The sequence below is a fragment of the Oxyura jamaicensis genome, chromosome 1, assembly GCF_011077185.1.
Source record: "Oxyura jamaicensis isolate SHBP4307 breed ruddy duck chromosome 1, BPBGC_Ojam_1.0, whole genome shotgun sequence".
NCBI classification, from domain to species: Eukaryota; Metazoa; Chordata; class Aves; order Anseriformes; family Anatidae; genus Oxyura; species Oxyura jamaicensis.
Genome location: NC_048893.1, coordinates 53,001,522 through 53,015,997, shown reverse-complemented (window position 1 = coordinate 53,015,997; position 14,476 = coordinate 53,001,522). Strand labels below are relative to the sequence as shown.

The 14,476-nt window shown below is 50.1% G+C and overlaps 1 protein-coding gene across 1 annotated transcript; it reads left to right on the top strand.

Annotated features, from left to right (window-relative positions):
• The first annotated feature begins 4,946 nt into the window (after positions 1-4,946).
• Positions 4,947-13,639, top strand: TAB1 (TGF-beta activated kinase 1 (MAP3K7) binding protein 1). The gene is made up of 11 exons (XM_035338936.1): positions 4,947-5,102; positions 5,731-5,867; positions 6,041-6,194; positions 6,825-6,911; positions 7,411-7,549; positions 8,049-8,162; positions 10,532-10,643; positions 10,744-10,888; positions 11,267-11,489; positions 11,788-11,944; positions 12,938-13,639. Exons 1-11 carry the CDS (start codon positions 5,070-5,072, stop codon positions 13,143-13,145), a joined length of 1,509 nt encoding a protein of 502 aa, XP_035194827.1. The 5' UTR covers positions 4,947-5,069; the 3' UTR covers positions 13,146-13,639.
• The last annotated feature ends 837 nt before the right edge of the window (positions 13,640-14,476 follow it).

Sequence of the window (14,476 nt, the reverse complement as noted above, 5' to 3'; positions counted from 1 at the left end):
GGGTTTTCTTTGTGAAGGGATGGCTTTTCCAGCTCGATTTGCAAAAACAGAAAGGCTTGTGCGTCCCCATGAGGACAGCCTGCAGGCTTGTGTGGGAAGTAGAGGTGCAGAGCAGTGTCCTGGGGTACCTACTGCATCTAGTGCGGCCACAACAATCAGCATCCAAAGGGTCCTGAGGTTCCTGCAGCGGGAACATGGCCTGGGGCAGCTCAAGGAGTGGGACTTCTCCTGCTGGAGCCCAGGATACCACATTCCTGCAGGTTTAGTGAACATTGGTGGCATCAGTGGAGAGAGGCCTGAACAATTGCCCTTATTGAGAGGGACTTTCCAGCGAGCTAACAGTTGCTTGTTTTGCTTGGCCTGTTTCAAATCACACCCACCAAATGTCTCCTACCTAATCAGCAGGAAAACGTGAGAAGGAGCTTGAAATACCGTATTAGAACTGGAGTCTTATTGTGAAAGGGATGTGGTTACAGAAGGTGTGTATGGAGGACATGCAAGAATAGAGGATGAACACGAGTATTTTCACACCAAGGGAAGCAGATCTGTTTATTATTTTGATGCGTCTTTACTTCCATTCATCTGTGTGACCATTGCTTGGGTGTCCAGCATAGTACACGTTTTCAAAACATAAACACATACTGGGAAACAAGAGCTCTCAAGAGACTGCTGACTGGGTTTCAGTAATAGATAGCCCAACCTTATAAAAGGATCTCATTTCAACTCGCTCTGTGATAAAAATAAAATTCAAAATACTATCCTGTGATAATGTTTAGATAAAGCTTCCTTCTCATCCCCTTTTAATGAAGCCATCACCCGAGTACCTGGGTATGTAATGTGCCTACCATTGTGCAGCTTGAGGACAGTAAGCAGAGACACACGATGGTAAGCTGGCTGTACCCAGTCCTACAAACTGGCCCCTCTTGGGTACAGCTGAGCACACACACACTGTAGCTTCGCATAAGAGTACACCCAAAAGTGCTGATAAACCCACCTGCCCCTCGATTAATCTTTCTCTGAAAAAAGATCATTCCTTCCTACAGCCCTGGCTTTTGGGGTGGAAGTGTTTTAGAGATGTCTTAGCAACAGGAGAAGTTAAAAACTGCTGAGGCCAAATTGTCAAAAACAAGCATTTACAATGAGTAAGACTCCAGCATTATGAGTTTGTTTCTTCTAATCATCCGAAATCTTTTTAATTGCTTTCTGGTATTTCAAGCTCTTATGAGTCACGTTTTGAAGCTTCTCCCTGCAGGCATGACATCTACAAACACAATTCTACTATAAAGTTTTTTTAAAAAGTTCACATAATCCCAGAACTCTGGGAGATGAGGCTTTATTTAGCATATCATAGAAGTCAGAAAAATCATATGCCTCAGCACAAATGAAACAACCTAATTTCCCTCCCTCAAAACTCCAGCTGGTCTGTACAAAATCTCTCTCGCAGTGATATTTGTCTCATTCTCCTGGGGGGATAAACATTCCCTCACCATCCCCCTTTCTCCCCACAGTAACTTTCCAACTCTCTGGCAGGTGCTAGGGGAAGGAATTGCTACCTCCTCTCTGTCTCCAGCTCTCCTTCCTTTCTTTGTGTTCGTTCTCTCTATTGCTTTCTCTCTATTTCTTGGCCTTTTCAGCCTGCCTGGAAATAGCAGCCTACAAAGCAGCCAGGAGCATTAGGGCATCTGTGCCCGTGGGAAGCATCGGGCTGCAGTTGGTAGAGGTAGGTGGGGTGAGCTCAGGGTGGAGCTTGCAATGCCACCCCCTCCACCATCCTTTTCTGACCATGGTAGGTGCTGAGCAAGTGTAGCAATCTGGCTCTGTCACAGACCCTTCATTTCTCCCACATCACCTGCTGCAAGCCTTGCCAAGAATCATGACTTTCCTCTCCAGCCCCAGCCTCCATTATTAGCAAAACAAGGCAGAAAAAAAAAAATCTCCCTAAACACATCTCACTTGTGATCGGTAGAGAAAAACTAACTGATGTGACGGTTTCTGCTGGCGATCCTGTAATTGCCTCCCATTGTGCAGGATGTCTGAATGTCTACCGCAGCACCGTGCTGGGGCTGCCCTGTGATCCCTGCTCCTCAGGGCAGGCTGTTCAATAATAATATTCTTCATCTTTTATCCTCTAGCCCAGCAGTGCGGCCGTGCTTCTCCTTTTTTTCTGCAGAGAAAACATTTGCAAAAACAGGAAGGCAGTAGTACAGCTTGGCAGCAGAAATACTGTGTATATAAAACCTGGCATTGGGAACAGAGAATAACGAGAAACAATAAATACAAAGAGAGAGAGAGAGAGAGGAATGAGGAATACAGGAGTTTAACACGGGAGAGAGAGCTGAAGATTTGGTAGTCACTGAATCAGACAATTCATTTACTGGTGCACGGATGAGTTCAGTGACTGATATCCCGCAATCCTGGGGAGATTTTTGCTATATGAGAATACAGCATGGTATATAGCTGAATTTCTGGAAGGATTTACTGAAGGTAGGAAGCATAAATAAAACAAAGAACAAATAAGCTCTATCAATACAGCAACAGAAGCTCTGTCAGTGCAGTATTCCATCTAGCAAGTACTGCTTACAGATGCTGGTCTCTGCGAGCAGGTATTCATAAAGCAGCAAATGAGCTTCAGTAGCACTTTCCTTTGGAAGATTGCAAAAGGATGGACAAACATGCATTTAGCATTGTAAGCAGCTTTTGCAGACCAAGTAGTTAAGCGCCTTGCTCAATCTTAGGGCAGAGGCTCAGTGACAGAACCACAGGAATATCCTGAAGCTGGCACAAGTATTTTCACCAACAGAAAAAGTTTTGCACCAGGTCTGTTTTACAGCCCAAATGAGGAAGAAAAAAAAAAAAAAAGAATAATAAAGAAAAAAATGGAATGTCAGTGATCAGTGACTATGAGAGCTGAAGTCAGACATTTAAACTAGGAACAGGGCATACAACTACAAAGAGGTGACTAGTCATTGTACAAACAAGGAAAATGGCAGCTTTTCTATCTTGTACCTTTAGGAAAGTTGTTTTACTCCTTGAGATCATATTCTGCCTTATCACAGACACATGCAGACTCTACTCTTGCTAGTCTCAGAAAGACTCGCGGACATAAGAAGATAAAAATGACTCCTAAACCCCCAGTCCTGCAATGCGATACGCGCTGGCAGTCTCTGAGCACATCTGAAGCCTTGCTGATTTCAGTGGTGTTCTGTGCAAGGACAGGGTCTGCCTGTGCTCATCAAGGTGCATGACTGCAACCTTGAATGTCATTAAATAAGCATAAGCTTTTGCTGCAATGCTGAAAAAGTGACATCGTGTTTTAAAGCAGATAAACTTGCCTGTTGCTTTTCAGCAGCACACACAATGCTGTTCTAAGCAGATTCCTGCAGCACCAGGAATTCTCCTTGATCCTGGTAAGAAAACGTATCTTCATTAGCACTAAATCCATCCATCCTACTTTTAATTTTAATGCAGACTCGAGCTCCATTACTAAAATTATTTGTACCCACTCACAGCTTTACCCACGGGAATACTTCAAATGACATTGGTAAAACCAAGCTTATGCATAAAGCTAAACATGTGAAAAATTGTGTGTAGACTGAGATTCTAAATTTAGCATTTTCTTCTATCTTTCACGAATATAGCCTTTAAAAAGCAATTCTGCCTCCGTACCTAACTCTGCTTGAATGGCTGAGTATCTGTGAGTCTTGTGTGAAAGGAAAGGATCTGAAATCTTTGCATGTGTGGAAGAAAGAGATGTAACAATAGACAAAGGATTTACAGGAAAAGGGAGCTGGAATCCTCTGGCAGGATCCCCTGCAGCAAAACCCATCATTCCATAGAATGAGGTTAATTAACTGGCAATTATTTCTGAAGTGCATCTGAATCTAATATATTTGCCACAAAGATGTCATTAAAAGAGTATCAAGTGACTGCTGGAAGTCAAGACTACTTAACACTCATGCCCTCACCACAACTGCGCTGCTACACGACTGAAACTGCAAGTTTCTTGTGCTGGAGCCCCTTCAGCCTGGATTCACCCGGAGAAACGTGCTCTTTGCCCAGCACCCTGGTGCTGCAGCCCGTCTACCTGTCGTCATGCACTTGAGGACATGCCAGTCACACACCTGGAAGACTCTTGTAATCACAGAATCACAGAAACACGAGGTTGGAAAGGACCTACAAGATCATCTGGTCCAACTGTCCTCCTATTACCAATGCTACCCACTGAGCTACTAAATCCTATCTCACAGCACCTTGTCCAGGTGCTTCTTGAACACCGTGACAGACGGTGACTCCACCACTTCCTGGGGCAAAAAATAATATAAATGTATCTTCCATATAAAATCATATAAATCATACAAATGTCTCTTCCAGGATGGTAGCTCTTCACAGGCTTTAGAGTTCTAGCAAAGAGAATTTCACTTATCAACCACATGGAAGACAAATACCCTATACACACCAGCCTTTGGTTCCTGTGACTTTCTCCCACTCCAGCAGAGCTGGCTAAGTGGGAGCTGTCCCTCCTGACACAGTTCACCTCAGCCTAAAAAAGACAAAGATAGGTTCTAAAGGGTGAATAAAAGCATTTATCTCTGTTTTTGCATGTGTTGTGGGTGGGCAGGCTGGCAGGGCTGAGCAGAAGAGCTGAGGACAGCCAGTCCCGTGGCAGCGGCCCCCACCAAGGCCTCCCCAGGCATTTTTCTGAAGATGAGACCCCAGCAGTCATCGTATGCCCGCAGAACAACTGCTCCCGGCACTTTGGGGCCAGCCCTTTGAAGACCTGAAGGTGCAAAGAGGACGGCGCCGGGCTCTGTTCAGCAGTGCCAACTGCCAGGACAAAAGAGGCAGCGGGCACAAAGTGGAGCACGGCAGGTTCCCTTCCAACACCAGGAAGCACTATTTACTCAGTGAGGTGACAGAACACGGCCACAAGCCGCCCAGCGACCTCCCCCTGCCCGGAGACCTGCACATAGCGGCCTCCCCTCAGCGCCCTCCCCCCGCCGCTAGGCGGAGGCCTGGCCGGGGCTCGGGAGGGGAAGGGCGGGGGGGAAGGAGGAGGCCGCTGCTGCAAGATGGCGGCGCAGAGGAGGAGCCTGCTGCAGAGTGTGAGTGGCGCCTTCCCCCCTCCCTGCTCCCGCACTCCCCCAGGTGTGTGCGAGGGGGGACCCGCGACTCCTTCTCGCCCGTCCCCGCAGCGCCGAGGGGGAGGCCCGGGGGCCGGGAGGGTCCCGGTGCCGGCGGGGAGGTGGGAGCCCCCCGCCCGCCGCGCTGCCCCCGGTCCCGGCTGGGGGAGGCCCTGTTGGGCTCGCAGCTCTGCTTCCCGGCCGGCCCGGGGGGCTTGGGGGGCGGCTGGTGTTGGTCGCCCTGTGTGAGGCCCCCCCCCCCCCGTCGCTGTGGGTGGCCCCAGGAGCCCCCCTCTCCCGGGAGAGCGCTGCAAGCCGTGAGGGTCCCATCCGGTGCTGGGCTGCGCCCAGGGCAGGACCCGGCTGCGACTCTCGGTTCTGGTTTCTTGTTAGCAAGAGCCGGAGGTGCGGCCAGAGCTCGGCTTTAGAGGGAAAGGCGGTGGTAAGTGATCCAGCTCTGCGGGGAGTAGGGAGTTAGCGGCTGGGGGGTGCGCTGCCCCGTTAGCAAAGGGGTGAGAAGAGGGTGGGGGTGGTCTCATACCCCATACTCAACCAGCATCTTCACCCTGCTTGGGTTTTACATGGTCTCTTTCCTCTTCCTGCCCCCCAGGAACAGCAGCCCAGTTGGACAGACGACTTGCCATCCTGCCATCTCTCTGGGGTGGGCTCAGCTCCAAACCGCTCCTACAGCGCAGATGGCAAAGGGACAGAGGGTCACCCCTTGGAAGATAACTGGTTAAAATTCAGGTGAGCAGGTTGTGCCTTGATCACGGATCCCTGCAGACACAAGGGCAGGTGAACGTGATGTTTAGCTCCTCACAGAGGACTTGGAGAACTCAGGAGGCTCCTGTAGATACTCATTGCGTATGTCTTTGTATCAGAGCCATCTATGACCTCTTTGCTCTTGCTGTTTCTGACAGGAGTGAGAACAACTGCTACCTCTATGGCGTCTTCAATGGCTATGATGGCAACCGAGTCACCAACTTTGTGGGTCAGAGGCTCTCTGCTGAACTGCTGCTGGGCCAGCTTCACGCAGATCACAGTGATGCTGACGTGCGGCGAGTTCTGCTGCAGGTAAAGCAGCTTTGGTTGGGAACAGCTCCTGCTTCTCACACTACCCACCTCCTTTTTTTTTGCCACCAGGGGAGCAGCATCTGGTTTCTGAGGGGCTTGGAAACATCTGCCAATGGTTGTGATTGTACTCATACTGTGAGCAGCTGTAGTGCTTTGTTCCACTCCCGCCTCATACCCATCTGTCCCCCAGCTCTGTCAGCACACTGCTGACAGCTCTCCGGGAAGCTGCAGCCAGTCTTCACTGGACATGTAGGAACAAGTCGGCCTGTAAAGGAGATGACACAAGTGAAAAGGAGAAGTTAATGTGTGGGGAGATGGATTTGCAAGCGCACTTTCTTGAGTGATAGATAAGTTTTTACAATCAGCATACAAAATCAGATAGGTCTCTGACATTGCTGTGATTGTAATTTGTATGTTTTTGTCTCCTGTTTTGAGTAGTAACAGATTGTTTTTACAAGCTGTTAAGTAGCTGCACCAAAATAATTGCATTTTAATATGACGCTGTGATCTTGAATGTCTGTACAGTGATCAACCACTTTTATGAACCGGTCTTAGAGAGGTGAGGATGGGTAGCCTCGGAGGTTTGTAGGTGCTGGACAAGTGCTCAGTTTCTCTTATGGCCTTTTTTAGGCTTTTGATGTGGTAGAAAGAAGCTTCCTGGAGTCCATTGATGATGCTTTGGCAGAGAAGGCCAGCCTGCAGTCCCAGCTACCAGAGGTAATGTGGCCTTAAGAACGGAGATTTCTGGAGGTCCTACTTTCCAGACTGTTGGATGGGACGTTAGTCAATCTGGTCCGAGGGCAGCTGTAATTGAAAATTGTGTCCCTGTAGTTCTCTTCTGGGAGCTTGTGGGAAGTGAAGCAAGTGTCTTCTTGGTCTGCGTTCCAGAGTTACCAACGTTCTTACTGGCACTACATAGACTCATCATTGGTTTTCTTAGTAAAGAACTAAACACATCATGGACAGGTGTTCAGCCCACTAGGTGTGGCTCTTCCAAGGACAAAGACATGATATGGGTGAGAGGGAAAGCCTCAAACTTGCATGGCACCTGGGCAGATGTGAATTCTGGTCTTCAGGTGAACTGGACTGTCATTTCCAGAACCTTATCAAACCCACAGGGTTTGTTAGGATTGAACAAATAATTGTAGGTCTTAAATAGTCAGTTTCAGTGTTGTGGACTGTGTGTTTAAGCCTCCCCAATAATCTTGGGTTCCAGGGTGTTCCTCACCACCAGCTGCCTCCTCAGTACCAGAAGATTGTGGAGAGATTGAAGGTTGTAGAGCAGGAGATCTCTGGAGGAGCCATGGCTATCGTGGCTGTTGTTCTCAACAACAAGCTCTATATCGCCAACGTTGGTGAGTTGTTCCTTGTATTTCAGCGTTTGTTCTTAGCATTTCAGCTAAGGCATCTCTGAGGATGGCTGCAGGTCTAGGAAGCGAAAGAAATGGGAACGTGGGGAACAGTTCGTTTGGTCTGTGGCCAACGAGCAATATGCTTGTTACTTGCAGGCCCAACTGAAATCAGTCTGGGTGATTATCTCTGCAGATATTGGCAGATACCATGCGTGTGTCCAAAGAAAAATGGGGAAAAATGGGTTGAGAGGCAGTAGTGCAGGTTCACTGAGGAGTGGAGAGCTTGCTCGTGAGGTGCTGGCTCAGGCTTAAGTGAAAAGCTGCCTAACAGGCCTAGCATGCTGCGGGCAAGGCTGCTTTTGGGAGATGATGAAGAGAGAGTACATGAGCTTTTCTCTTCTTTTCTGTCCTTATCCCCCTCTCCTTTTCCTTTCCCATTTGGATATGTTCTCCCTCTTAACGCAGAGCTATCTGGTGCCTCCTCTCGCTACTCCCGCTGCAGGTACCAATCGGGCGCTGTTGTGTAAGTCCACGGTGGATGGGCTGCAGGTGACTCAGCTCAACGTGGACCATACGACAGAGAATGAGGATGAACTCTTTCGCTTCTCCCAGCTGGGTGAGTGCTTGATTTTTGTCTTATCTGAGAACGTCTCATGCCTCAGTTTATCTGGGGCACCAGGAATGACTCAAGCCACTGGAAACAATAACTGACCACAAAAAGAAGCTCCCTGCGGGCTGTGGTTTCAAATTACGAGTTCAGTGCCTTTTTCTGCATGTCTAGCCACAGTGAGGCTACAGAGTAAGTTCATCTTGCTGAACCTACAGAAAACTATCCTTTTTCTTTTTTTTTCCTCCTTCTTTGTTCATTTTGAGACTTAGTTTCATGTCTGACTGCCAGACTGACATTGATTTGCCCTCCGGCTGTGCGATTACTAGAGTTGATAAGGAAGGCAGGAGCAGCAGCACACAGCCGGAGGGCAGAAGCAGGATGGACGGTAGGTGACTGCCCCTCTGGAGGCAAACCACAGTTATGCTGGTTAGGTTCTGCACGATGCCACACCCTCAGGACGGTGCGTTCCAATATGCCTTTGTACAAGCTGCTACGGCAAAAAAAGCAGGCAGGCTTCAGACAGAGCCCGACCAAACACTGACATTTACTGCTCTCACATCAGTAACCATTGAACTCTGTCTAATACTGACATCTTGCTTTGGGCAATTTCCCTTTTCCTTTACAATGTTTGGCGTGTTTTCTTTCTTTGTCTAGAACTAGCTCAGACCACTTGTGTGACTGCTAGCACCAGACTCTTCTTGTTGGGGTCCTTACGTTGTGTCCCTTCGCTAGGTAAATCTAACTTGGCATTCTTCATTAGGCTCACCTGGTGGTTACCTTCTTACCTGGTGAGGCTGTTGATGTGGTGGTTTTCTGCTGATAGGTCTTGTTTCACTCTCTCTCTCTCGTTTTTTCTTCCTTAATCATACCCCTGCTGTAGTGGCATGTGCTATGAAACAGGAGTGAATACAGGAATCTAGGGGAAGAGAGCCTTCGACTGCCTTTCTCCTGCCAGAAACCCTACCTAGAATTTAGCTGCAGTCCATAGTGGAACAGGAATCTGCTGGATACACTGACCTTAATCTGGCGCAGCAGTGGCTCTCCAACTGGCAATCCCAACAGAAGGGAGAGCCTGGAGAAAAAGCTGGTGTGCTCTGTGCTTTTAGGGGCCCAGTGGTGATCGTTGTGGGCCTAAGCTGGAGCACAGTGATAAATTATATCCCCCAAACTTTTTGTTGTGATGGTGCCTGTGTTGCACCTGTCCTGGGGAAAGGGGGAGAGAGGCCTTATGCCTGTGTGGCTCTTCACCCAGCACGTTGCAGCTCGTTCAGTGCTCCAGGAGAGTCGCTGTGATTTAGACACAACCTCTCCGGCGTGCTTGGAGCTTCCCCGTGTTTGTGTCTGTCGATAGCTTGTATCCCCCTGCCAGGAGCTGGCAAATGAGCCAGGCCGTGTTGATGAGTCAGCTTCGGTCCGCAGCAGATGGCAGAGTTGTGTCTTACTGCTGGGGTAGGTGTGGAGCCATCTGCGCGGTGAGGCTTGGCTTGACTCAGAGGGAGAGTTTCAGTTGGACCCTTGCCTTCACCTTGTGCTGAGGACAGTCATCCCTAGATAAAAATCTCAAAATAACATTTTCTGCCTGGTAGCTCCAGGTGTTACCAGGAAGGGGGAATTGCCAGGACAGACCAGGTAAGTGGCTCGTCCTGCCTCACATAGCAGCTGTCCCCAGACTGTCCCTGTTAGGACTTTCTTTGAGATGTGATTCCTTCATAGTCCCTGCCAGACACGAGTTATACAATAAAGCAGGGGTAGATCCCCTTACACTTAATTAAACTAAATACCTGTTCATGGATTATCCTTGTTCTAGGAGTAGCTAACACCAGTCTGAGCACGTGAGCAAATTCACTCCTTGCAGACAGTTCTTCATTTCTCCTTCTCCACGTTAGCATATTAGCAAATTTGTCATACAGAATTTAGGAATAGGGATCAATAACAGGGTGGAAGAAAAAAAAGAATCCTTCACATATGTTTTCTCCCTTCCTGCTTTCCTCCTCCCATCACGCAGTCCAGAGCTGACAGGCGCAGGTGTTCCACTGCCTTTTCAGCAAATGTCTGTGCGCTCAGGCCAGCTGCTGCCGGTGGCTTTGGACCAGGACGTGGGCTCTGTCTCAGGGCCAGCCACTGCATTCAGAGTGAGTGCTGGGCTGTGTGCATCTCTCTCCTCTCTCGTTCCCAGATTACGGCTAATGAGAAGGTGTCCCTTGGAACAGAGCAAACTGCTCTTCCTTTCCTTCCTGTAGGAAGAAAGATTGGTGTCTTGTTTCATCTTACCGTTCTCGTTAGCTGTGGATATTTCTTCTTCCTGACAGTATGACCACAGGAAGTCCTGCAAGTTTCCCAAACTTTGTATTTTATTTATTTTTTTAATCTGGCAGGTTTGGATGCAGGGAAAATAAAACAAGTGGGAACTATTCGTGGGCAGGAAAGCACTCGGCGCATTGGAGATTACAAAGTCAAATACGGCTACACTGATATTGAACTACTCAGGTCAGAAAAACTCAACCTTGTTTCGGTCCCTCTTCTTCGTGACCCTCCATTCCTACCTACTGTGGCAGCAGCGATTAATAAAAACCCTGTCTCTTTCCAGTGCTGCTAAATCTAAGCCCATCATAGCAGAGCCTGAAATCCACGGAGGGCACTCGCTGGATGGGGTGACTGGCTTCTTGGTGCTTATGTCTGAGGGGCTCTACAAAGCTCTGGAGGCAGCTCATGGGCCTGGGCAGGCCAACCAGGTGAGTGTGTTTTCCCAGGAAGTGTTCCCTCAGCTATTACCTTCTTGCAGGGCTGTCAGCTGCTCTCACACAGGCCGTCCTCCGCATCTGTCCTGTGCATGCTGCCTGGGCCGGGTGCCTGTGCCACCCCATTCCAGCCTGTGGTGACGGGAGAGCTGCTTTGCCAAGCCAGTTCTTCCAGGCTGCTTCCTGCCCCTTTAGGAGGAGCCCTTTAAAGAGAGTGGGATGCTGCTAGGCGCAGGGCACATCCCAGCAAGTGAGACTGAAAAGGACCGTAGCTGGATAAGTTGCCATGAAAACTCTTAGATCACTTGGCTGGATAAGGTTTCCTCCAGCATCTCCTAAACATCCTTCTGCTTTTTTTCCCTTTCTGCCCAGGAAATTGCAGCCATGATAGCCACAGAGTTTGCCAAGCAGACATCACTGGATGCTGTGGCTCAGGCAGTGGTGGACCGTGTTAAGAGGATCCACTGCGACACTTTTGCCTCCGGTGGGGAGCGGTCCAAGTTCTGTCCCCGGCACGAAGACATGACGCTGCTCGTAAGGAACTTTGGGTACCCCCTGGGTGAGATGAGCCAGCCCACGCTAACGCCAACACAAGGTATGCTGCGGAGAGAAGGAACAATAGAGGGTGGAAGATAGAGTCCTCTTGATTGATCTGGCATTGACCTAATGTTGGGAGAGAAGATGTTCAGCGTAGATTTTTTTTATTAAAGGGATTATTGGCTTCTGAGGTCTAGAGGCTGTAACAATTTACATCCTAGCATCTAAAAAAGGCAGCTTGATATAAATTCTTTCCTTGGATTTTTGGCCCTTTCTTTGACCCTTTTTTTCTGGCACCGTGCACCCTCGTTCACTGATGCCTCACCTGCGTTTATAATTGTTTTCTCCCTTCTCAGGAGGCCGTGTCTACCCAGTCTCTGTGCCATATTCCAGCTCCCAAAGCACAAGCAAGACAAGCGTCACGCTGTCCCTTGTCATGCCTTCCCAAGGCCAGATGGTCAACGGTGCCCACAGCAGCTCAACTCTGGATGAAGCCACCCCCACCCTCACTAAGTAAGGATCCTGCCCTCCTGGTACCCGCAGCCCCCCGTACCTCACGCTGCGTGAAGTGGTTGGCGAGCAGAGATACCTGTCGGTTACCCGTCACTCATTCCCTTATCTGCAGCACGGCCCTCCTGGCGGCAGCACTGACAGCCAGCCGGAGTTGTTAGCTGGAGAGCGATGTGTGAGGAGTGGGAATGAGCACAGCCAGCAGCGCTGAAACCAGCTCTGGGAACGTGCCCCGGGAGAAGCATCTGCTGCTGTCACCGGAGGGCACTCTGGCAGCAAGCAGCTCTTCTCTTTGGAGGTTGGGTGCTAAGAGTGCTGGGTGCTGTGCATGGAGGGAGTATGGGTGCCCTTCCTTTTTAATAAGGAAAGGGGGGTGTGCAGAGGTGGTGCTGCATAAGCTGGCTTCCTCAGAGGTGGAAGCTGGGGTAGAAAAAAGGATAAAGGCTAGACCTGGATTCTGTTTGGATCTGCTTTGCAGGACCGTACTCGTGGCTCTGGTTTGAGTTCAGCCTTTGGCACAGGGCGGAGTGTGTACAAACAGAAAAGTGAAGAAGCTGTATGGTTACTGTGTTCTGGTAGCTCCAAAAACAATAAGGCTGACACACCAGGGCTGCTTTGGCTCTAACACAGGTCATGCAAGAATGGTTTTGCTGCTGCCAGACTCTTCCCGTAAAGCTTGTTCTGTATGGGTATGAGGAGGCCAGCAGAGCGCATGCCCCTTTTTTGCCCCCTTTCTTTCCTTTTTTGCCCCCAGATGTTTGCTTGTACTTAAGGCTGTCCAGTTAAAGGTGAGGCAGGCGTCTTTGGCATTCACCGGTTGCACTCACTTCTCGACATACCCAGTACTCTGACAGAGCAGGAGGGCTGCAACTTCTTTCACCTGTTTGCAAAGGATAACTTAATCTGTGGAGAGCCGCCACTCGTTCTGGTGCCTTTCGTGTGCAAAGTTGCAGATTGGGGGAAAAATAAAGGTGCCTGTGTTCTCTCTCTCCACAGCCAAAGCCCCACTGTGACTCTCCAGTCTACCAACACCCACACGCAGAGCAGCAGCTCAAGTTCGGATGGGGGTCTCTTCCGCTCCCGCCCCACCCACTCGCTCCAGCCCGATGAAGACGGGCGTGTGGAGCCCTACGTGGACTTTGCAGAGTTTTACCGGCTTTGGAACATGGACCATGGCGAGCAGGGAGCGCTGACGGTGTCCTAACGTGGAAATGTGCCTCCTCCGACCACCCAGCGCTCAGCTGCGTGAGCAAAGACTGAGGCAGGGATGAGAGCACTGCAGCTGAGAGCTGTGTTCTGCCCAGAGTTAACTCCTGTCCGGGACGTGCTGAGCGCTGGGCTGGGGAGCGTGTGCTGCGCCCTCGACACACATGTTGCCTGTGCCGTGCACCTCGTCCCGGCCGACCTCTGTCCCTTGGAAGCCCTGTGAATAAGGGAAGGGGTCTTGAATGCAACCCTCGCTGCAGGTTTTTACAAATAAAGTTGCGGTGAGGGCTCCCTTCTGGGTAATGCAAGAGTAGGGGCCTGTACAAAGGCGGTGTGTGCGCGTGTGTAGGTGTACGTGCGTGTGCCTGCGTGTGTGCGTGCTGTCATAATGTTTCCACAACTCGATTCATAATGCTGTGATTCCAGTGTTCAACTCCATAGAAGATACCTCTATTTTGCAGAATAAATAACTTATAGCTACACTCATTGGCACCTGTGTGGCTTGCTCTCTTCCTTACATCACCCGCGTGTGGGTGTGACAGTTCTTCCCGTTGAAACCCGCTATTCCTCCAGCCCACGGGGTTGCAGCTTGCAGCGAGCAAGCTTCTATCAGGAAAGTGGCCTGAGCCCGTGCAGGTGACTTTGAAGTGTAGGATCTTTGTCCCGTGCTTCCTTTCAGAGCTTTGGTGCTGGAGTTAAAATATAGATTACTGTTTTTGGCAGACAAAACGCAAACCTCTTCCCTTAATGCACTTTTACGGACTATCTGCGAGGTTGTAGAGGGCAGCAGGAGAGTGTGACGCATTTTTCTTGAACAGCTTCTGCTGGTGTCCCAAAGCAAGTTTCGTGTTGACTGACCCGAAAGCCGTAGCTACATCATGATGTGGCCGCCTTGCAGACGAGTTCATCCTCGTGTCAGAGCAGAGGTGGGCAGCGGGGAGAGGAGGTCTTCTGCTGAGCTGCTCGCTCCACATCAAGTCAGCGGAGGCCTGGAGGAGCTGGCAGAGGTGTCGGCATCGCAGCGATCTTCCCCTTTCAGTTCAGGATTCTGACGGCAGGCGGCAAGCGCGCCTCTTCCCTGCCTGCTGCAGCCTCCTGCTGCAGCCTTCCCAAAACCTTGCAGCTCGCAAGCAGCACGGGGAGGCCTCTGGGGTGACCGCGGTGCCTGGTGGCTCCCCAGGGAGCTGCAATAAGGCTCTGGGCAAAGCGAGACGGCCAGAGGTTACGGGTGAAAGGACGACGCTTGGGTTCCTGCCCTGATTTATTCTCGTGTCAGGCAGGTCACCTTAGGAAGGAGGGGAGTGGGGAGGGAGCAGGGCATGAGGCAGC

Excerpts from the sequence above, each read along its gene's own strand:
- TAB1 (XM_035338936.1), top strand. The coding sequence starts at position 5,070 with ATGGCGGCGCAGAGGAGGAGCCTGCTGCAGAGT. Across the intron at positions 6,195-6,824 it reads TGCGGCGAGTTCTGCTGCAG|GCTTTTGATGTGGTAGAAAG; the intron begins GTAAAGCAGCTT and ends GGCCTTTTTTAG. Across the intron at positions 11,945-12,937 it reads GCCACCCCCACCCTCACTAA|CCAAAGCCCCACTGTGACTC; the intron begins GTAAGGATCCTG and ends CTCTCTCCACAG.